The sequence below is a fragment of the Molossus molossus genome, unplaced genomic scaffold (genome assembly GCF_014108415.1).
Source record: "Molossus molossus isolate mMolMol1 unplaced genomic scaffold, mMolMol1.p scaffold_m16_p_3, whole genome shotgun sequence".
NCBI classification, from domain to species: Eukaryota; Metazoa; Chordata; class Mammalia; order Chiroptera; family Molossidae; genus Molossus; species Molossus molossus.
This window is the reverse complement of record NW_023425366.1, coordinates 44,069,759-44,094,328: the sequence shown is the minus strand read 5'-3', so window position 1 is coordinate 44,094,328 and position 24,570 is coordinate 44,069,759. Positions and strand designations below refer to the sequence as shown.

At 40.6% G+C, this 24,570-nt stretch overlaps 1 protein-coding gene across 2 annotated transcripts in view; it reads right to left on the bottom strand.

Moving 5' to 3' along the window:
* The window catches only part of NLN (neurolysin), a 92,992-nt gene that overhangs the window by 4,672 nt on the left and 63,750 nt on the right, over positions 1-24,570 (bottom strand). Inside the window, exons 9-12 of one of the 2 annotated variants that reach the window (XM_036278568.1) lie at positions 21,976-22,177; positions 10,739-10,925; positions 10,306-10,434; positions 7,752-7,888 (exon numbers count right to left, since the gene is read on the bottom strand). In XM_036278568.1, coding sequence (XP_036134461.1) covers positions 7,752-7,888; positions 10,306-10,434; positions 10,739-10,925; positions 21,976-22,177 — 655 coding nt within the window. The remainder of the gene's footprint in view (positions 1-7,751; positions 7,889-10,305; positions 10,435-10,738; positions 10,926-21,975; positions 22,178-24,570) is intronic. The other variant, XM_036278569.1, reaches the window with a different exon arrangement.

Here is a 24,570-nt window from a genome sequence, read left to right as displayed (position 1 = left end):
TCGTTTCACAAATATTATAGAAACATTTGTGAAAATCTAAATGAAGTAAAAAATAAATCACCCCAAATGTTGATATCTTACAAAATATTCTCATCTTGTACAGAGAACCCTAGTTTAGGTGGTAACAAAACAACAAAAACCAACAAAACAAAACAGCAAGCGTCCAGTGAGCCGGGCGAGGAGCCGGCTCGGGCCTCCTCCGACCGGTGAAGCCATTGCGGAGCACGGCGCTGTTTAGTCTCACACTGTGACTCAGTAAGTACAGCGCTGGTCCTCCCTGCTCAGAGCTCTAAACAAGTTGATTCAATTTCCTGAATTACAGAGCAATGGTCTTTTAATAGTTTCATTTCCTTTGCAATGAAGTTTGGAGAAGAGTTTAAGAGTCGTCTTGGTAATAGGATCTTGCTTTTCTCAAAAAAAGAAAGCTAAGTGAATTTTTGCATTTTAGGAAGGTACTGGGCCTTCTGGGTGAGAGCACACGGTCTGGGACACATGCCACAGGTGGGAGGAGTCTTCTCCAGAGCTGTTCTACTTTGTTTACATAGTAAAGAAGCCTCACCTGTGGGGGAAACAGGAAGAGAAGCCCTAAGACAATCACTAACATTTTTCTTTTCTTTTCTGGTACGTGCCCCTAGCAGGAACCAAACCCAGGTCTCTGGTCCACAGGCTGATGCTCCGACTGCTGAGCCAAACCGGCCGGGGCACTAACGTTTTTCATGCTAAGAAATCCTACAGGAGAATCTGCATATAGTAAGAGCACCTAAGAAAGAAAGTCACCATCAGTCACCTCTGTGGTTTTCCATTCTGGAAGTGTATTTTTTGGCAAGATGCTTTAACCAACTGAGCTACACGGCCAGATCCAAAGATGTTTTCTTTCTTTCTTTTCTTTTTTAAACATTTAAAAAAATTTATTTTTTAGAGGAAGGGAGGGAGAGAGGGAGAAAGAAATGGAGAGATAAGAGAAACATCAATTGGTTGCCCCTCCCACATGCCCTGATGGGAGATGGAACCCAAAACCTGGGTATGTGTCCTGACCGGGAACAGAACCCACCACCTCCTGGTGAATAGGATGATGCTCCAACCTCCTGAGCCACACCAGCCAGGGCGCCAAGGATGTTTTTTAAAGTCAGATCAGGAGTTTTGGTGTCAGGCCAGGTTTGACGCTTGGCTTTACCCGCAGCTGTGTGACCTTGGGCCTTGGTTTCCTTACCTGCACAGTGGGAACATGCCTACCTCGCACAGTTTATGCGGAATCAGAGATGGGTTTAGGACGCTGCCTGGTCCATACTATAATGTTGGGCGTACAGTATTCAGTAAACCTCAGTGCCACCTGTCACTCCTCCTTCCCTTTGCCTCCCGCTCACACTGCCCCTAAGTTCAGTTTCTCATGTAAAGCTCAGGGAAACAAAGGCAGTAGTGGTTGGCATTTCCTTCACATTAGTTCTGTGTCTTACTAAAGATGAAAAGAAAAAAAAAAGGCACAACAGACTTTATCTCCATTATCATTATGAACTAGAATATATAATTCAGTAGGAATATTAAGTAGGTACGTTTTATCTAAGAACACATACCCTTTGTTTGAGGTGATGCTTTAAGAGCAGTCATAATGACCTGAATGAAGGATGTCCACTCTCTATCAGGAATGAGAATATTACATAAATGGGAAACAGATCGGGCCTCCTGCTACCTCTGGCATCTCTGAAGCAACACATACAAGCTCCCACTGCCTTCAAACCTCCCTCCCTCTCTTTCTCCTTCTCATTATGACGGACTCTGGGGAGTGGAGCCAGGCTTGGCTCCTGCCTACTCTGAGGAACAGGCATCAGGGCAGTGTCCACCGAAGGACAGGAATGGTGATCAGGCACGAATCGGGCTCAGCACCTGCTTTCAAAGTGGACTTTGAAATCTTTCCTTCTACAGCGTGTTGGCAAGCTCCTTCCCAACAGTACACCCTTTGTTTGCTAATAGGGTGGGGAGACTGTAGGTAGAGAAAAAATACCTTTGACAACAACAAAGAAGGAGAGTGAGTGAAAGACTGGTAGTCAGGGACATAAAAACAAGAACAGGGGTAGGAATCTTCACTTGACTAGAGTGCCCTTCTGAAAACCTTAAGCAAAGTTTCAAATTGTGAGGCTGGAAGGATAAATCTTTATGTAAGGGGAGGGAGATTAGGAGGAAAAGGTACCCTGCGTAGCAGTATGTGTGAGGGAGATGGAGGAATGGAAGCAGATGGGATCAGAACTACCGGTGAAGTCCAAAGAGGTTCCCATTCGTAACAGTACTAATTAAATGTAACAGGTTTGAAGCAGAGGATAAAAACAAAGATGAATAAAACAGTTCCTATTACAAGGGCCTTACAATCCAGGAGGTAAGATAAAGAAATAGACAATTAACAAGGCAGATTATTAGGACTCTCAGGGAAACAAAGAAGGGCTGGACGAACACAATGGAGGAAAAACTGCTTCTAGCTGGTTGGGATTCAAGACTTAGAAGGTCTGACCTTGTAAATATTCAAGAAGCACACTGGGAAATCAATCCTATTTCCTTCCTTTGTCCTTTAAATCAGGCAAAATTTGACTCAGTTAGAAAAGTTTGGAGTGTAAGAAAAATCAGCTTTTGGGTGGTAGATGAGGAGAGTTGAAACAGAAGTTAATCCATTTGTAAGGCCTGTCAGGAGAGGAAATCTCATACTCTCCCTTAGCAAGCTATTACAGCAGGAACTGGGCTTAGGACTCTGTTTGGAAAGCACTGGAATATTTAGCTTTATAGGACCCATTCTCTGCCAGGAAGTTCTTTTTCATGTTTAACCAAGATTCTTCACATTTCTGCGTCTGGTCTGTATAGTACGTGAGATTCAGCTGCTTCTTCATGGCATTATGCATGAAAGCGAATGGCCACGCTTTATCTTGATTTTCTTGGTATTCCTTTCAGCAGAGATATTTGGTTGTTATTTCTTCTTCATTGATGGAAAACACACACACACACAAAGCTTAGCAATTTCTCTAAATGCAAAAGAGGAGGAAGATAATTCTAGCTTAACAATATAATTGCCTTTGAAGCCACAATGTCTATTACCTCTTAGAAAATGTTCCCACGATGAAGTTGCCTTATAAAAAGAAATGACCCTAGTAAAAAGCCCCCGTTTTTTCAACACTATGATTAGCTGCTGGATTCTGGAACTCCATGTGGTGACCTTAAAGACGCCCTTAAAGTGCTCTTAGGGCGACTGGAGAAGCGCTCATCTCCAGCCGTTCCTTCCACAGTTACTTAGGAGACCAGTTGGAGAAGTAAAAGATGTGTCTGATAATGAGACTTCTCCTTTCCACTAGAAACAAACACTTTATATAACATTTAACAAACTAGTTAAACAGTTAAGGTGCCATCTCTGTTTACTATGAAGAATGTAGAAAACGATAGAAAAAAACTGAGGTAGTGCCCTGGCCGGTTTGGCTCAGTGGTTGGAGCGTTGGCCTGTGATCCCCAGAGACCCGGGTTCGGTTCCCACTAAGGGCACGTACCTCGGTTGCAGTTTGTCCCCGGCCCTGGTTGGGTTGTGCAGGTGGCAACTTCTCGATGTGTCCCTTTCACGTCGATGTTTCTCTCTTTCTCTCTCCCTCCCACTCTATCTGAACAAAATATCAAAGGGTGTCCTCGGGTGAGGATAAAAAACAAACAAACAAAAAACCCCCAAAAAACGGAGGTAGCAAACTTTTAGGTAAGTGGCCAGTTCTAACACTTTGACAGAATCCTGCAAAATAGAAAGGAGGCAATTGCACTGTCAAATATTCTTTTGCTACCATCTGGCATTCAGAACACTCAGGTTTGTATTTGATCCTCCCTATTACTGTCTTCCCAGTGAGTAGTACACTTTCTACAGTCCTGCTTGCTAAAGACTACAACGGTTCTCACAGCCAACTCGGGGCTTTGCAGGGTGGCAAGAGGCGACAGAGAGAAGGCCTGGAGATCATCTTCTGTTGCTGCCAATGACCGTGACCAATAAGGTCAACAATTTATGATCTTTCAGCCCCAGCCTCTATAAAGCTTGGGGACCAAGAACAGGAGGTACTGACTCCTTGAAAGGCCAACCTACTATCTCCTCAAGAGGATCAAATATATACCAGGTGGGGTGAGAGCCTTGAGAACATGTCTGTGTGACACGCGGTGGTTATTCTGACTGATCTGAAGCCGTGACAATTCTGTCGCTTCATCACGACATAGAAACTCTTTCTCTTTATACCATAACAATTCTCACTCTTCATCACAACACAGTTGTAATAATGACCTAAGTCTTCTGTAGAATAGGATTGTCATTCCAAAATATTAATTTTTATTAATGGATATTTGAATTCTGTAAATCAGGTGTTATTTTAGAGCAAACATTTGTAGAAACAAACAAACAAACAAACAAACCCAAACAAACAGTACACTGTAGGAGAAAATAAAATGTCTATTTAAAAAACGGTCCCAGTATCTATCATAAAAGAGTGTGAGGATGGGGTGCACCGGGATTCTTATTGGACACTGGAGTCACATGTGCTATTGTTGTGACATTGGGGGGCAATAAATGACTTGATATTCCAGAGTATTTGACAAGAAAGAAAAAAGAGATTAAAGCCAACAATCTATGATCTTTCAGCCCCATAGAGTAATAGATGGCACTGTTAAATCCAAAATTTTAGTATAATTGAAAACTATTTTTAATCCTCACTCGAGGATATTTTCCCATTGATTTTCGGATACAGTGGGAGGAAAGGAAGGAAGGAGAGAGAGAGAGAAACCTCATGTGAGAGAGACACATCGACTGGTTGCCTCCCGGGGATTGATCCTTGACCCAGGGCCAATGCTCTAACTGCTGAGCCAAACCAGCCCAGGTTGAAAACTGTTTTTAGTATCACAAGGGCCGGTTTGGCTCAGCAGTTAGAGCGTTGAACCTCCGACCAAAGAGTCGCGGTTCGATACCGGTCAAGGGCACGTACCTCGGTTGCAATTTGGCCCTGGTCAGGGTCGTGGGGGAGGCAGTTTGTTGATGTGTCTCTTTCACATCGATGTTTTTCTCTCTCTCTCTCTCTCTCCCCCCCCACACACCTCCCTCCCACTGTATCTGAAGATAAATAGAAAAAAAAAATTCTCAGTGAGGATTAAAAATAAAAAAATAACATCACAAAGAAACAAGTCCAAGTGGCTGGGAATCTTGCTTTCGCCAAGTTCAACCCAGCCCCTTTGTTTAAATGAAGAGTAGTCTGGCTCCCTGCCAAGCTGTGAAGCTTGAGAATAGGGGGAAGTTCAGAAACAGAATGGCAGGATTGCGTCTGCTGGACTTGCAAGTTCCTTGGCTCCACTGGGATCAGTACTTTGTAGTTTGGCTGTTGCCCTGACAGCTGGAAGAGAACAGGTAACGGTGGGGGGACTGGGGATGTGCTCCCGAGAGAAAAAGCAGAGAGATGAGTGAGGAGACTTAACCGAAAGAGGTACAGTAGCACTTATGCCAGGAAACCTGCCAACTAATGAGACCAGCAAGAGGTCACAATATTGCCTTTATATTTCTTTAAATATTGCTCTCTGGTTTCTACAATAATCCATATTCTATGTGAAAATAAGAAAAAGCTCCATAAAAGTACAGAAAAATATTTAATATCAGATCACTCATAAATTTATCACCCAAAGATAACAATTGACAACATTTTCAAATACTTTCCCTCTAAACATACATTTTAAAATAAAAATTTGCTTCCTATGGTATAAAATAATTTATAGTCCAATGTTTTTCCCTTTGTACAATAGTTACATTAAACATTCCGGACATAAGAAAACACGTATTGAAGCCCAAGTCCACGCTTCTGTCCAGAGGATGGAAAGACCACTTTTGGTTTGGATGATCTGGAAGATTTCATAAGTGAGAGGCCACTTGGGCAGGGCCCTTAAGGATGGTAAGGTTCTGATAGGCACAGACAAGGAAGGCATGCGTTTTAGGTGGAAGAAAGCGGCTGAACTATTTGTGAAGGTGGAGAGATCCACAGGAATACAGAAATTCGGCTGACACTCAGGGAGCTCTGGGAAGTGAGAATGGAATTTGACTGCTGACCTCAAGGCTGTGAACAGGAAGAGGAATAACAAGAAGCAAGAAGTTCCCAACAAAAAAAGGTAAACAAGGGCCTTTAAAAGTTGGTGACTGGCTCATCAGCGGTAACTTTGAGAGAGGATAACTTTCCAGCTCAGTGGTGGAGGCAAAAGCCAGGAAATAGAGGTTTGCAAAGACTGTTTCTTACACTAAGAATCAGACTATGAAAGAAAGAACACTGGCCTAGTGGCACTGAGGTTGTCAGAACAGCAATAATCCCAGTTTTTTCCAAGATGGCAAACTAGGAAGGCTTCATATTAGAGGAATCCCCTCTGAGACAGAAGGAAAGAAGCACTGATCTATAGAAAGGAAAAGACAGGTGAGGTGCTCGCTCTCAATGATCTTTATTTTCTTAGCGGAGAGGAGTGATCACCAGAGAAGAGCAAGGGGGCGGGGACTCGGGGGGAACTCAGCAGCAGAAGTGGAGCAAGGCTGCAGAGCAACACTGGGTTTCCAGTTCAGTTTGGATAGCATGACTTTGTAGCTGGGCATGTTAATGGAGTCATACGATCTTCCCCAGAACACTCTAATCCCAAGGGCACCATCTCTAAATGACATGGTGGAGGAATCCAGGACTGGGCACTGGCTGAAGGTCATGCAGAAGTCAGGATATTTATGAGAGCAGCAGTCGGTGGTTGACCATTGCCATTGTAAATGAGTTGGCCAGGGAATGGAAGGAGGCTTAAAGGGACCTACTAGCTGGGGTACAGTGGGATGGAAGACAGAGTGACTGGTTAAAGTATAGAATGTAGGTACCCTGGAGGTGGGTTCTATTATTATGATCATCATCTGTGGTGGTGGGGTGGAAGGGGCAGTAGTCTAAACTGCTTCAATGTATTTCTGCGTGTACATGTAAGGCACTACGCAGCCCAGAAACATGAAGTATGAGGAACAAATCAGTTGGCTGAAATAAATAAAGAGAGTCTGATTTTGATAATTTGTTCTTCTAATTTCTGGATAAAACAGAATGAAAAACACACTGGAAAATGCATCAGTCCTAAAAAAAAATCTGACAGCTGAGTCTCCTACAAGAGTGGAGACTGGGGGACTGTAACTCAGGAAGGTTTGGCTGGCAGCCACCTGGCAGTGAATTTGCTGTACACGGAAAGGAATGGCTCAGGTTAACGAAGCAGCTTAAATTACTGAAAGGCATTCAGGTTACAAACTATGTGGGGGGGGGGTGGTATGCCAGGCACAGAAAAAGGGTGTCTCTCACAGAAAATGTACAAGGAAAGTGTGTAGGGAATATCAAAACATAAACAGACCATTTATACCAGGAATGAGTTCGGCTTTCTTTCCCAGTCACCTGTAAAGCTGAAACACTGCATGGCACATGTCAAAACTAGCAGCTATAAATGTGCAAATGCATAAACAGAGCTTTGAATTTTAATTATGCAATATATTGGAATGTTAATAAGCAAGAAAATGCAGTAGGCTTTTTTTAAACTTACAGAATTAGAGTTAATCACTTGTATGCTGCAATTTAATGTATGATGAAGATCAAGACTTTAAAGTTAAAAGCTGTTACCAAATCTCTTACTCTAAAACCTAGGTGTAATAAATATTTTACACTAGGAGTTAAAGGGGAGAAAGCAACTACAGCATTAACAAAAAGAGAAAAAAAATGCAATACCTCTGGATTCATTATTCCTTCCTTTTTAAAACAGCTGTAAAACATGTCCATGGAAAACACTTCACTCCAAAGATATCCATAATATTGGCCATCATATCCCCCTGCCAAATGTCCAAAAGTAGCTGGCATGTTTGTGCCTTTAAGGAAAGATACATTTCAATCAATGTGATGGCAAACGTTAATTACCAGGTTATCAGCTAGCTAAGGTTTCCCTACAGGGAGTCCTGCTGTGGGAGGAGAGATAGGATTTCACCTCCAGTACACCCTGGGTTTCTTTGTGCCCTTGGTCAAGATGTTTACAAACTTCTCACCTGTGATGGCTCAACCTCAGAGCTGGTTTCGGCCCTAAGCTCTGGAATGTCTCACAATAGTTTCAGAGGCTTTGTCCACACCCATAGATAGCTCAGTGTATATGTGTTTTAGCTCAGTGTATATGTGTTTTACATATCCTCTAATATTAAGCCTATTCTTTTGCTTTGTTAATCCTTACCCAAGGATATTTTTTCCCATTGATTTTTAGAGAAAGTGAAAGGGGGAGTGGGAAGGAGAAGAGAGAGAGAGAGAGAGAGAAAGAGAGAGAGAGAGAGAGAGAGAGAAACCATGGATGTGAGAGAGACACATTAATTGGTTGCCTCCCACTTGCTAGGGCCAAGGATCAAGCCTGCAACCCAGGTAGGTGCCCTTGACCAGGAATCGAACCTGTGACCCTTTGGTCCATGGCTGATGCTCTAACCACCGAGCAAAATGGCCACGGCTTAAGCCTATTCTTTGTCACACATCTTTATATGCAAAATGTGAATGACACTTATTTTAGGTTGATAATTATAAAACACAAACTCTTTACTTGAAAAGCTAAAAAGGTTTTACCAATTCATTCTATCTCTAGGTCTTCTTTAAAAAGGATTTTGTTGGCCCTGGCCGGTTTGGATCCGCGGTTAGAGTGTTGGCCAGAGAGACCCAGGTTCAGTTCCCGCTAAGGACATGTACTTCGGTTGTAGTTTGTCCCCGGCCCTGGTTGGGTCATGCGGGAGGCAGCCACTCGATGTGTCCCTTTCACGTCGATGTTTCTCTCTCTTCCTCTCTCTCCCTCCCACTCTATCTAAAAATAAATAAATAAATAAAAAGGATTTTGGCCCTGGCTGGTTTTGCTCAGCGGTTAGAGCATTGGCCTGCAGTCTAGAGAGACCTGGGTTCGGTTCCCACTAAGGGCGCGTGCCTCGGTTGCAGCTTGTCCCCAGCCCTGGTTGGTCATGCGGGTGGCGGCCACTTGATGTTTCCCTTTCACGTCGATGTTTCTCTCTCTCTCTCTCTTCCTCGCTCTCTCTCCCACTCTATCTGAACAAAAAATGGAAAAATGTCCTCTGGTGAGGATTAAAAAAAAAAAAAAGATTTTGTTGCCTGGCTCACTGGTTGAGCGTTGACCCATGCACTAAGAGGTTGCAAGTTCAATTCCCAGTCAGGGCACATGGCCAGGTTGTGGGCTACATCCTCAGTGGGGGGCATGCAGGAGGCAGCCAACTGATGTTCTCTCTCATCGATGTTTCTATCTCTCTCTCCCTTCTTCTCTCTCTAAAATCAAGAAAAGAAAAAAAAAATTTAAATAAAAAGGATTTTGTTTCCCAGCCAGTGTGGCTCAGTGGATTGAGCATCATCCCATGGACTGAGAAGTCCCAGTTCAATTCCTGGTCAGGGCATATGCCTGGGTTGCGAGTTTGATCTGATAGATGTTGATGTTGATCTCTCATCGATGCTTCTCTCTCTCTCTCCCTCTCCCTTTCTCTCTCTCTCAAATTAATAAAAGTATATTTGAAAAAATAAAATAAAATAAAAATAAAAAGGAATTTTTCAAAGTGGCCTGAGGCCCAAAGTTGCTGTTGGATCTACTATAAGCAGATCACAAAGGAAGTGAGGAGCCTAGAGGGACTCCACTGGTTATTCCGACCTTTATTATCTCTACAAAGAAGAAGGATGCACTTAAACGACAACTTATTGGTGAAAAGCAGTCTCCTTACCAACTACATATAAGTACAATCACATATGGGCTTCAGATACACAGATATAAATGTTTACACCCATGTGTGCAGCTATCCATCCACCCACGTGCATCTCCTAAGTATCAGGTTACAGATGCTAAGTCAAACTGATGCCAGTGTCAGAAAGGACGTGGAAGTTGTGCTCCTCTCTAAAACTACCCCTTCTGCTAGTTTCTTAGTGAAAGCATCGGGAAGTCCTGAGGCACAGGGGGAGGGAGGAGCCAGGTGGAGCTGCCAAACGTGAATGGCTTTCTGTGCTCTGGGGTGGAGGCCAGTTGCTCACGCCTGATTACACTAAAATGCTGCAAAAGCTGGAGCCACCTTTCCTCCAAGCACATTTGGACAGGACAACTCATAATGGGACAGAGTATGCTTAATCGAGAGTCACAGCCTCATTACAGAAATCTGAAACAAATCACATGAGGTAATCTGCCTGGCACACTCCACCTTCCCCAGCAGTGTGAGGCGTGCATCCTGTGCTACACAGGAAAGATGGACTGAGTCGAATCGTATTTACATACCTGGAGTAGCTGCAACACCTAAAATTTCTGTGCAGTGTCTGGCGTATTCACTTGCGGCGTCCAGCGACGTGTTGGTGTGGAGGGACTGATCAACTTTGCTCAAAACAATCTGGCGTAAGGTCAGGAGACCTAATAACAAGAATGTTTGGGCATGTTTTGTAGAAGAGAACTGTGTGTTCTGCTACCACAAGATCACAGATTTCAAAACTGAATGGAAGCAAAACATCTCATTTAAGATTTAAAAGTAGATGTATTCTTTTCTTGGACATAATCCCAGAGTTCAGTATTCCAATATATTAAGTGGTCTTCCCATATCAGCACTCTTGGGGTACTATTATTATTAAAAGGAAAACAGTTCTACAGAAGAAGATGCCAGCAATTCCCTATTAAGCAATTCTAATTTATTTTCCTTTTCTAAAATTACAAGTCATACCTGTGTTGACCAATCGAGAAGCAACAAGATTTTCAAGCAGATCATCCATAATAGGTCTTCCATCTTTATAATGTCTTGACAGTCTCCGAAGGGAATCGATGTCCCACACCCAATTTTCCAGCATTTGTGATGGCACTTCTACAAAGTCAGTTTCCACATTTGTTCCACTAAATCGTGCAAAATCAGTCTAGAAAGTAAACATACAGGTCTTTTTAAAAATAACAACACACTGAATGAAAAACTAATAGGTGACGAATTTTATAAACAGAATTCTCTAAAGCTTAAGTCAGAATCAGAGTCCACTGTCCCATTAAATGAACGGTTAGAAAATCTCCTATTTAAATGAAAATAAAACACAGCAGCCAACCAGCATTAAAATAACCTCCAAATACTCTATTGTACCTCTCAGATTTAGTAGAAGATACTACCTTAAAATGCGAAGCCACCCACTGCCCTGGCCAGGTAGCTCAGTTGGCTGGAGCATCATCCCACATACACCAAAGGGTTGTAGGTTTGATTCCCAGCCAGAGCACATAACTAGGTTGTGGGTTCGCTCCCCAGACAGGGTGCATGTGGAGACAACCGATAGATGTTTCTCTCTTACATCAATATTTCTCTCTCTCTAAAAATGAATAAAAAAATAAAAGTGACAGTAAATAAATAAATAAAACGAGAAGCCACGTCAGTGGGAGTTAGGGCTGTATGTTAGTTGGCAAGAGGTGTGAGATAAATGCAGCTAAATGAAAGGAGAAACAAAGAACATACTCAGAAGTTCAAGCACCACTCTGTGAATGAAAAAGGGGTGCAATAATAAATCAGTGACTGAAAGTAACCTCACAGGGTGATCTCTGTGATCTGATCATATATTCCTAACTGGGTAGTTCATGGTGGGTAGTCATGCCCCTGGCCTGTAACTTCACTAGTAAAAGGTTATCTTGGCCTTAAGCAAACCCTGCCCATTGTTTTTGTGTATCTAGGTTAATGCACCTTTGAAATGCCTCTTTTCCAGACCTCTCTGAGCATCACCATCAAGACACATAATTTTGTTAACCATCCTATAATCAAATCATAGAGATCTCCCACCTTTATCTAATCGTCCTTATTCCCTCCTTAATTCCAAATATAAAAAGAACTTTAGAACTGTCCTTTGAAGGGAACAGTTGAGATCTTGCTTCCTGGCATGTCTTCAGTTTGGCTCAAATAAACTCATAAAAATTCTTTACAGGTTTGGACGTTTCTTACGTTGACACCTCATAAAAATAAAGTCCTTCTTCTGAGGGTCTGGGCTAAGAGTTAAAAATAAGGTTTTTTTTGTTTGTTTTTTTTTAAGTAAAGTTCAGTAAATCGTTGAATCTGATGTCAGAAAAGCTCTGGATTAGATGGAAGTTCAGTAGAACAGACTAGTGTTTTTTAACCTCCACACCACCCAAGGAATTGTGTAAAATTGCCACTGGCAGAGGAGTTTCAGCATTTCCCCAGCTGGGGCACCTGGGGGTTCTCATTCTGTTGCCTTTCCCTGCACCTCTATCTTGATTCCCTCTTCAGAGGCTTTAGATCTCAGTCTCGCTCTGACTTCATCACCCCTGGTGCTCCAAAGGGAAGGGAAAGGAAGAGGGACTTAACCGCCGGAGAAGGGAGCAGATGGGATGCTGAATCAGTAGTAGCAAATAACCATTCTGCTTTTGGCCCTGGGCAGGAGCACAGATGTCAATGCCAACTCACATTCTGCCTTCCTCTCTTTATGCAAAAAAATGTTTTGCTTGACTTCCCATTATAATTATGCTGATCCTAGATATGAAGAGCTGCAAATCCTGAAGGGCCAAAGGAAACGAAAATCACTGGGTTGCTGGAATGGGCCACCTGTGTTTGAGGACATCCCAATAAAACATTCTTACAGAAAACGGAATATTTTGCCTCTTTCTCATATATAATCTTCCAAAATAACTGATCCTACATTTAGGTAAAACACACTTATACAATATTTCTAATAGCCAACATTTATTGAGACTTGACTTTGTCAGGTATTATAGTAGGTCCTTTACATGGATTATCTGATTTAAATTCCAAAACTGTATGAAGTAAATATTGCAATCTCCATTTCTGAGATAAGGAAATTGAGGTATACCGCCATTAACAGAACTAGGATTTGAAACCATGTGGTCTGACTCCAGAACCCGCATTTTTACCACAAATGCTATCATGTCTCCCTCTCTTATAGAAAAAAACAAGGAAAAAATAAATAAAAGGTTAAATTATACTGTTACAAAATGACTAAGTCTTCTTGGCAGGGATCTAAAGTAGAAAAATCATATCGAATCTGCCTTTATGTGAAGAGTAAGTGTGGTTTCAGTGTGCTTCTGTCGAAGTCTGACTTCCTCCATGTACTGGAAGATTTGTCAAAGACCAAACATGAGGCCGATGCGTCCAAGCCAGCCTTCGTAACCATCTGTTCTGGGCTTGGGATTCTGTGACACTAACTGCGGGATTTTCTAAACATTATAGTTTTTAAATAAGTACTAACAGCAAATAAAGGCAAAACCACGCCATCAGCTACCATTATACAATCTTTTGACAAAAATATAAATTTTGTATATCCTGCTTGTGTGAATATTTTTTTAGTCAGTGTGTGCAGATGGGGATGGGGGTGGGGGAATCAACCCCAAATAACAAAATGCATGTGTGTGTTGGTGGTGGTGATGGTGTTTCAGAACTTAGAAAAACATGAGCAAATGAATAAGTCATGAGTTAAAATTGAATCAAGTAAGAATTAACACAGTTATGTCATGCAGAGTAGAGAAGAGAGGGCTTATTCTATCTAAAGCCATCTTTCAGTGGGGGTGGTGGGGAGAGAGCACAGCAGATGAATGAACAGATCAACAATGTCTTCTAAAGAACAAAAGGAAATGTTTGCAAGAGTAAAAGCTAAAAATAACTCTGCTGCTTACCAATTTCCCGAAAGTCAGTCACGCTGTTTTTCTGTGTGCCCTTTGGGCAATAGCATTTAAATATTTTTCAAATGAGGAGTACAAAGAACATACAAAATTCAAAAACTCAATTTTTAGCAAACAACTAAATCTTTAAGAAGAAGGAACCCACATCAGCCACTGCCTATGTGCACACAGAAACCTCGGGCAAGTCTTAGGATCTAGCAGCCTGATGGGACCGGATGGGCAGAACAACGAGGCTGCTGAGTTATTGTTCACATCGTTGAGTAGCTAGCAAATACCACCCCCCAGTTTAAAACTGTGGGCTCTGAAGAACCCTAAAAAGTACTCACATAGTTTTCAATATAAACAATTTGAAGGTGTTGAATATAGTCACTTAGGAGCCACAGCAACTACTGATACTAATATACTTCCCAGATAAACCAGAGTATTGTAAAATAAACACACAATAATCAAATTAACTAATGATTTTTGCACAGGACACTTTAAAAAGTTTAGGGCATTATTTGCCCTGGTTGGAGTGAAGTTGGTTGAGCATCTTCCCATGAACTGAAAGGTCACTGGTTCAATTCACATTCAGGGCACATGCCCAGGTTGCAGGTGGTCCCCAGTCGGGGTGTGTACGGGAGGCAACTGATCAATAAAAGCATATTTAAAAATTTAGGACTGTACTGCTGGAGGAACTATTTTGACAATAAAAGCCTAGAAAAACAATGTAAACTTAGATTCCTGTTTGGTTAGAAGTACCTGAGAGGAAAAGAGTTGTCTAAAACTATGAAATTCTTCTTTATTACCTTTTTTTTTTTTTTATCCTCACCCGAGGATATTTTTCTATTTTTTGTACAGATAGAGTGGGAGGAAGAGAGAGAGAAACATCGACGTGAAGTGACACATCGAGTGGCTGCCACCCGCACGACCAACCAGGGCCGGGGACAAACTGCAACCAAAGTACGCGCCCTTAGCGGGAACCGAACCCGGGTCTCTCCGGACCGCAGGCCGACGCTCTAACTGCTGAGCCAAACCGGCCAGGGCTTTATTATCTTTTTAAACAGACAATAAGATGCCTAAAATATACTACTTTACAGGTTTTTATAACAGGACTTGGTGCTGTAGATAGTAACTTCTTGGCCCTGGCTGGGTAGCTCAGTTGGTTAGGGCATCATCCCCACGGGCCATGGTTACAGGTTCAATTCCTGGTCAGGGCACATACAAGAAGCAACCAATGAATGCATAAATAAGTGAAACAACAAATTGATGTTTCTCTCTCTCCCCCTTACCCTCTCTCTCTTTAAAATCAATCAGTTAAAAAAATTAAAAAGAGTAACTTCTCAATTCATACAGCACAGTGAGAGCCAGAGCAAAATGATATAAACTAAAGCTCTAAAACTCATATTAGCTTTCATTATATTTAAAGACCAAAGTCCTACGGGTTTTTTTCTAATTAAGAGACCAGTTGCTTTTAGTGGTTACAACTAAAGTGTTATTTTCATAATAGCAAATCCCAACTCAGAGAAAAGGCATTTGCTAAGATGTTTAGGAAAGTGAACAGGCCTCAGGAGAACTGACCTTGGCTGTCTGAGGTGATTCGCTATTGATTTCTTAGTGGGCATTCCATACCCTGACCTGTCTGATCTATCTCTAAATCCAGGGATGACAGAGACGTTTACATTACAAGGCATTAAAAAAAAAAAAAAAAAAAGTGCTACTGTCTCCTAGGCTTTGCCATAAATGAGAGTTAAACGTCATGCTTTCAACTTCACGTATACCCAGAAATCACTGGAATAACAGCCATAGAGAGAACCCGAATAGCACTGTTAACTTTCATATGAATCTTCACAACAGCCCATAGTTCAACAGCTCAGTATCACCACTTCACTTTAAAGGCCTGTGAAACAACGCATAATCTGTAGGAATCTTGAAAACTGCATCTTAAATTCACAGGCTTATTCCTAAACTGGCTATACCTTCCGGACTACTGCTTCTTATATTGAAATTGCTTCTTTTTAGATATAAACAAATACAATTACTCTTCAAACGCAAATGCTCAGAAGGTTGGGGAGTATGCACACGTTGTTCACCACTCCATCTCCAAACTCCAGCACATGCCCAGAATGTTGCTGATGGTCCACAAATATTTGTGAAACAAATGAAGCTGTGAGGATGTTTCTGTATGAGGACTCAACCTTAAACAGCTCTAAGAGAATTTTTACTATTATCGTGCTTGACCTGACTTCTTAGCCTCCAACCTAGCATCACCTCACTACTCTGTCTTCTTTCAATACTTAATATTTGTATCGTTTAAATAATACTGTTTTTAATTTTTAAAAATGTATAGCCCATGTACTCAAACTAAACTCTAAACATTCAAGATATTATCTTTTTTTTCTTTTGAACCTATCTTGCCATATCTAGTATATCAGACACAATAGATAATCAATAATTCTTTCCCTAAGGTAACTAAACATTTATTTCTTTTTTAAAAACATTGCTTAATTATTTAAAAAGAAATGCAGAGAAAATATAGTAAGTAAATGAAAGTAATAGCTTGTTTCCATGCAGAAATAAATAATGCAAAGGTTTACGACTTTAGCATTTATTGTATGTACACACGAGTATGTATTATATACAAACAAATGAACACACAAATAAATAAAATAAAATATATGAGATCCTGAAAGAAACCACCTGTAACACTGAGGTTGGACACTGCAGTAGTGTGCAAGGTTGGGAGTAGGGAGCAAAGAATACAAGGTTGTTAATAAGTGTTCACTGTATTATCTATCAGGACTGAAACTTAAGAGGTCCACTTACACACAGGGACGTGTGAAATTAGATAAACTCATTTCTTCCACACAAGCTTATGTACGTGAGACTAATTTAGAGGGAGTGCCATTTAAGAACTGTAGGAGAAAAAGTCCTCCCAACGGGAATATGTACTTGGTAGACCAAATTCAGACATAACACAGTGTCTACAGTGCAAGGATTGAAGGCCCAACAAATGGTTGGTTATAAGCAGCAGAGTGAAGAGCATGACAGATCTTGGGTGAATCACTTAACTTTTCTAAGTCTCAGTTTTTTCTATTTGGAAATGGGGACAATAATAGTATAATAGCGTAATAATAGAATTAGATTGGTAAATCTACTTCAGAGAATACTCTAAGGGCAAAATTAACTAATGGATGTAAGGCACTGAGTATATATAGTGCTTGGCACATGGGAAGTGCTAAGTGCATCCTGGTTGCTATTATTCTTCTTAGCCTGCCTGGGTTGCCTGAGCAGAACAGTCTTGGCTGGTCTGACCAAGCTGGTCCTAGGCTTCCTCCAAGTATCTATTCCCTGGTGTTAACGCTCAAGATAACATTTGCACATTTCTCTCCAGCTAATCTCCTCCCACTCCCAATACTCTAACTGCCCATTCTTCTCTAGCTTCAGGAATCAAACTTCTAAGTAGACAGTTATCATTAAAACAAAACAAAAACAAACAGAAACTTGATGGTTTCCAATTACCTTCCACAGATCCTCACCCAAAATCCACTGAGGGTGAGCATTTGTGAATTCTCTTAAACCCAAAGTGACTGTACTTTTCCCCATGGCAACCCTCCTCCCCCACACTTAAATTATGGTTTGTGTGCTACTTATTGATCCCCAGAGCTCTGAATTATATATGAGCACACTTACAAGAATACTTCAAATATGTATGGCCCTTTATGCTTTCCCAAGTACCTTTGCACATATCATTTAATCTCTCACCAGCACCCCAGAGAAGTAGATGTGAAGATTGTTGTTGTGCTCATTTTATGAATAAGAAAAATAAGACAGCTCAAGGAGGTTGAATAACTTGCCGAAGTCACATAGCCAGACCCACAAACATACGGATGATTTTTATCTGATGCTCTTGTCATACACTAGTGTGCTTTCCTGACTGATACAGGATATGTCTATTTATAACAGTATCTAACTAAAAATACTTAAAGCAGACTAGATGTTCTATTAGTCTTTTAACCACATTAACAGTTTATTTAAAAATCACATAATTTGAGCCCAGCCTGTGTGGTTCAGTGGTCATCCCATGGACTGAGAAGTCCTGGTTTGTGGGCTCCATCCCCAGTGGGGAGCATGCAGGAGGCAGTCCACTGATGTTTCTCTCACACTGATGTTTCTATCTCTCTCTCCCTTCTTCTCTAAAAAAAAAAATCAATAAAGCCATATTTATTTTTTGCTATTTTTTTTTTAAATCCTCACCTGAGGATATTTTTACGTTTATTTTCAGACAGAGTGGAAGGAAGAGAGAAAGAGAGAGAGAAAAACATCGATGTGAAAGAGACACATCGATTGGTTGCCACCTGCACGATCCCAGCCAGGGCCAGGGACTAACTGCAACCGAGGTACGTGCCCTTGTCGGGAATCAAACTCGGGACTCTTTGGTCCCCAGGCTGATGCTCTAACCGCAGAGCAAAACCAGCCAGGGCAATAAAAAAATATTTTTTAAAAATCACATAATGTGAAGTTTTACTGCCCTTCTATCCCTTTCATCTTTAACTAATAAGGCCTTGAGGTATTCCTTTAAAATATCTCTAAGAGTCCAAAACTGATTAATGATCTTAACTCGCAAACCATCACAGGCATCACAATGGAGGCTGGTAAGAAGTATTACTGTCCTTTTCTTCCAAAGTTCAAAAGGCCAGTGATTACTGAGAGCCCAAACCACAACAAAGCCACAAAACAGGAACAGACACTAGAGGTATCACCTCTTGATCCTATCTTCAAAATTACCTCCCCTGCAGTATAAACACAAGAAAATAGGAGTGAAACTCATCTCCTGAGTGATGAGATAGTAGACAGACTGAACTAGTGCATCTACGTGTTTGAAACTGGATGTTCCTGCTGACACATTTAAATATCCCTGTGACAAGCTCCAACGAGCTCGTCTGGTCATCAAACTTGCAAACTGCCACAGTGAACGCAAAATGAGCTGCCATAGCTCAAATCCAACCTACTAAATATGTTTGGCAAATTTTTTATTCACAGTGTATTTCTCAGATAAGTCTTAAGTGTTTTATTGAACATTAAAGCTATTAAACTCCTTAGTCACTACCATCGAGGTCAAGTCTGCACAAAAGGTTTTGAAATTATTATAAAGCTACAAATATATGGAACTGTGCTGATAGCTTTAAGACAAAAGCAGTGATCACTGGTTCCAAATGTGATAACCTTAAATGTTCTTAAAACATTATGGGACATTTGACAGGATTAATAGACAAATAAAAGATTTGTCAAAGAAAATCTCATGAGGAGATGACCAAGAAGGGATTGTACTAACACCCTGTTCATCTGTATGACACATTTTGTGTTCATGAACGAGGTTAGGCAAACTCAAAGACTTAAATATCATCTACTGTTTCAAGAAACACCAAACTGATGGAATAAATAAATAAATAAAATACTTCAGTCATGAAATGTCTAAATGACATAGTACCAAGATAATATTTTCCAGTACTAAAGTGTCCATTTCAAAGGATCAAAAATAATATAAATAATGAAAATAAGAAGAGTTATGGAGAACTGCACTATGAATATGTGGTAAGCATATGATATTCAGGTTAGAGGTCTGTGTCTGAAAATAAGGACACGTGTCAACAGTGTATGAGGGTATGTGTATTTTTCTGAAAGAGGTATCCACAGCTTAAATAAGATTTTTATAGGGTCCTTAGAGCCTCCAAAATTAAGATCCACTGTTCAAAAAACAGGCCATTGAATTGTATAAGTACATAAGTAGATCTTGGATAATCTGAAATTAAGAGAATTATTTCACTTTTCTAAATTACTCATAAAAGTATTTTAGAAAAATGGAAACTAGATCTATCATAATTAAAGAAAACATCAGCCATAGAATAAACACTGGTGGAAAAGTATTTCAGGAATCTTATTGCTATGAAAGACTTTAAAAGTATCTAAGAAAGAAAATTTAGCTATTCTGAAAGACTTAATTTCCTTGGATTAAGCAGAAGGCAGAGATGGTTACATCAGTATGTCAGGATTTATCTGAACAGATTCATATCCTATTGCCTTCTGTTTTCGTTTTTATTAAGACATAAAAGCACCAGGATGTAGTATTTTGGAAATAAATTGATATATTTTTGGTTCGTGCAATAAATAGAGGCTACTCTGGGGGTTGAGATGCTGGATGTCCAGGACTGAAATGCACATGTCAGGACAACAAAAACTGTCCCCTGTTCTGCATGTCTTATATTTCCTGTTGGACATTTAAGTAAATAAAAAATCTACAATTAAGTAAGCGTAGGAACTAACTCCACTGCACATATTTTTGCAAAGCCCTTTTTATATACTTTTTGTTGTTGTTAATCCTCATTCAAGGATATTTTTCCACTGATTTATTTTAGATAGAGTGGGAGGGAGGGAGAGAGGAACATTGATGTGACAGAGACACATGGATTGGTTGCCTCCTGCACAGCCCCAACTGGGGTTGGGGATTAAACCTGCAATCCAGGTACATGCCCTTGACCAGGAATCAAACCCGCAACCCCTCGGTCCATGGACCACACTCTAACCACGTAGCCAAACTGGCCAGGGCTTATACACTTTTAATTTCCAAGTCACTAATTACTGGGATAAACTGTGTAAATTAAAATAAGATTATTTTTTCATTTGGAAGTTTCCTAAGAGGTGTTCACCATTTGGCGAAATCATGTCAGCATTGGTGCTATGGACTGAATGTTTGTGTTCCTTCCCCAAGTCGATATGTTGAAACCTAACCCTCAATGTGCTGGTAGTAGGTGGGGATTTTGGGAGGTGAGTAGGTCATGAAGGTGGAGCCCTTGCTAACAGGAGTAGTGTCTTTATAAAAGAGGCCCCACAGAGATCCCTCACCCTTTTGACCATGTGAGGACACAGCAAGAAGGCACCATCTCTGAACCAGAAAGCAGGTCCTCACCAGACACCCTGATCTTAGACTTGCAGCCTCCAGAACTGTGAGAAATTTGTTTATAAGCTACCTGGTCTATGGTGTTATAGCAACGTGAACTCAGACAATGGCAATACCATTCTTGGACTCGAGCTGACAACACAAACCATTTATGTCAGTCTGCAGTTTTTGGGGCTGGTTTCAGGGTTTTTCACATAGAGTGCAAATCCATGAATACTTCATTATGTCTTAGCGCATAGCCATGCCAAGGCATTACCGTTTTAAAAATCTTTCTTTTAATGAGGACATTACATAAATTATAAAAATTATATGTAAAGAGAAAGGCTGTTAGGGAAAAACTAGTAAAATCCAAATAAAGTGTGGAGTTTATGTAGCAAGGTAAGATGTTAACAGGAGGAAACTCAGAGTAAGGGGCACTTGGGCAGTTTTTGTACTATCTTTGCAATTTTTCTGTAGATCAAAAATTATTCTAATAAAAAGATTATTTTTTATAGTTTACCTTTAAAGATATATGGAGATTTCAAATATGGAAAACTATCCCTCCATTTCTGTTAACATCGGTTTTTTAAATTTTATTTTATGAGTTCATTTGAGCCAAACTGACAATGTGTGCTGGGGAGCAAGATCTCAAATGCTCCATCAGTGTTTTTAAACTGTTAGATTGAACTACTAAACTAAATGTTTTCGTATGTCAATAACAATTAAACATTAGCAAGTACATATGGTTTATCCTAGAATAGTTAGGGCCTACTTTATTGAACTGCATTATAAAATTGAGACTAAATGTACTTTTCATTTTCAGAAATAAACAAAAATCAGTTGCAATCCATTAAACACACACACACATTCCCTCTCCGGCAAATTCTCCCCATAGTTATACTATATGACCTATGATTTTAAATTTGAGGCTAGAAAAGAAAGCTATTACAAAATATTTATTATTAAAAAAAGGAGTAAAGAGTCTGAAATAGTTAAAAACTATTTAACTACACAAAACATTAATAAGCAGAAGAAACAAAGTACAGCAGTTGTTTATCTGTGAAGCTTATTCCTATAGAAAAGAAAAGATTATAAGCAGAGTATTTGTAACCCTTCCTTAATGACAGTCACCTTTCTTTTTCCATAGGGTGGTATTCAGTGAAGTACTTTCCTTAGTAAATTCACCTCCAAGTAAAAATATGCTGTGAAACAGAACCCAATCAGAAAAAAATTTGTGTTTTTGCAGAAGGCCTGTGAAATTCTTGAACATATTCAGCTTCTGAAAAAACCTATTAAGTGAAGAAACCTGAATGCAGTGAGAAAAAAAATCTGGAAAAGCATTTGGCCAGTTTACCATCCAAATCACTCACCTGTGCACAAATCTGATGCATGACATGACCAAATTCATGGAAGTAAGTCCTCACCTCATCGTGCCTCAGGAGAGAGGGACGACCTGCTAGGGGCTGTGAGAAGTTCACCACGAGGGCTGCCACCGACATCATGCGGCTCCCGTCAGGGAGGAGGCAGCCAGGCTGGAGGCCAAAGCAGGCTGCGTGGTTGTACTTCCCTTCCCTAGGAACCAGAAGCGCGGTCTATGAGACACGGACACCCTTCTCTCGCAACAACATTGCCCTGGCCTCTCTCAGTCATTACGTCGTATTCCATACACATTTGATAGAAGATACTTCACTTCAAAACATTTCATTCACCTTTTAGAAAGTAGGTCAATGTTATGTTAAAATGGAAAAACTAAAACTGAACATATAGAAACCCAACTAATCACGTCACATGAGTTAGTTACATCTCCAAGATATCTTTTGTTGAAAAATCTTAACATCAGAATTAGGAATGTGTACCACATCTTGTGTACAGCTGCAGGTCCAACTTATTTTATTGAATTTATTGGGATGACATTGGTTAGTAAAATAATATAAGTTTGAGGTGTACAATTCTATTTAACATCATCTGCATACTGTGTTATGTGTTCACCTCCCCACTGCATGTCCAACTTATTTTAATGAACTCCTGCTTTTTTCTTCAAAGATGGAGTCACAGTTTATTAACCAATGTCACCACAATAAATTCAACATAAATTAAAAAAAAGAGGGGGTCATTAAACATTAAATAGTGTTGAAGAAATCTGAGATGAAAGATAGTTTTCCCTTATAAACAGAATTGATAAAAACCAAATTCCATACAATAAGTTTGTTCTTTTTATTGAAGGAGGGAATAATCAGTGTTCACAATTAAATGAGCTCCTTTCATACCATAAAGTTGTCTATTCTTAGACAATGTGGTATCAGTGAGGGTCTCTCCAAAAGCTAAGAGCCATTAGACTTTATTCTTGGACTAGGTTTCCTTCTTCTTTTTTGCTAGGAGACTAACAGGAGTTCAGGTTTGGGGTAAATTTTTTAGTTTGATTTGTATGTAGTTTTCTGTATTATCTTTTCTAGGTGACTCATTACTCTAGGATGTTTCCTGCTGATGCTACTGAAGTTTAAAACAACAACATAAAAACACAGTCTTTTTCCAGCTACCTATTATGATGCATTAAGCTGGAAAGGGCATTCATTGCTCCTCTTCTTATAATAACATGCTGGACAATCTGCACATCATCCTCTTTCTTAAACCTTTCGGAAAGCAGCGAATGAATGACAATCAAATAACTTACAGTCTAAGACAGGTGCCTCCAAGGAGAGAGATGAGGGAAGAAGCAAGCACTTTTTTGTTTTTGTTTTAAAACTAGAGCGCATACTACAGATACCAATAAGAAAAAAATTTAGCAAATTGCTGAAGGCTGATGGTGGACCAGCAAAAATCGGCAACCAACAGGAGCTATAGATAAGCGAAAGTATGCATCCTACCACAGGGTCTTCCCCATGGACCTCACTGGGTGCACACACAGAGACTGGGGCAGGGTGGGAGCCCTGAGGAAGCATCAGTTCTGATGAAGGTCTGGGGGAAGGGGGCAGCTGCTGTTGTAAAGGCATGAGGCATAAAGCACTGCCTAGATCCTTTTTACCTCTTCCCTACAAAATAAAAGCCTTAAACATCCGGGGGAAGGACAACAAACCTGTTGCCCTGAGAGCATGGGTGAAATCCCACTGCCACTGAGGGAAGGAAACAAACAGAAAAAAACCCTCTACACCTGAAGACAGAGCTCAAATACATTGTGGCTGAGGGTGAGGCAGGAACACTGACTAGGCCACACTCCTCAGACCCAGGGACACAGAGCTTACCTAAGAGTGATGCTTAATCAGAATAACAGAGAATTCCATCTTCCTAACTAGGCTCATGAGCATCCAGTAACAAACAATGGCAGTCAACTACTGGCAGAGGAGCGAGAGCATGTGAAGAGCTCTGAAGCACAGAACAAAGGAAAGACCTAAAATTGAGGGTGGAGAAGGCACGGAGGAAAACTCAGGCAAACCAGTCCCAGTCCTAAATACGATAGTAATCTGGAGTTTTTGGTGCATTGAGGTCAACCATAGCAACAACAAACCTTAAACCCAAATCAACTACCAAACAGATGGAATCAAACACATATTAAAGGCCTACCAGCCCTGGCCGGTTTGGCTCAGCGGTTAGAGCGTCGGCATGCGGTCCTGAGAGACCTGGGTTCAGTTCCCGCTAAGGGCATGTACCTCGGTTGCAGTTTGTCCCCGGCCCTGGTCAGTTGTGCGGGTGGCAGCCACTCGATGCGTTCCTTTCACATTGATGTTTCTCTCTCTCTCTCTCTGTTCCTCTCTCTCCCTCCCACTCTACCTGAACAAAAAATGGAAAAATGTCCTCGGGTGAGGATAAAAAAAAAAAAAAAAGGCCTACCAGAAGTAATTAGGTGCCCATTTCCTATTTACTTGTCTTTACTGTCCTATATAAGAAGTCTGGTGTTAAAAAAAAAAGTTGTGAGGCATACAAAGATGCAATGTGGGAAAAAACACTGTCAAGAGGCAAAGAAAACAGAT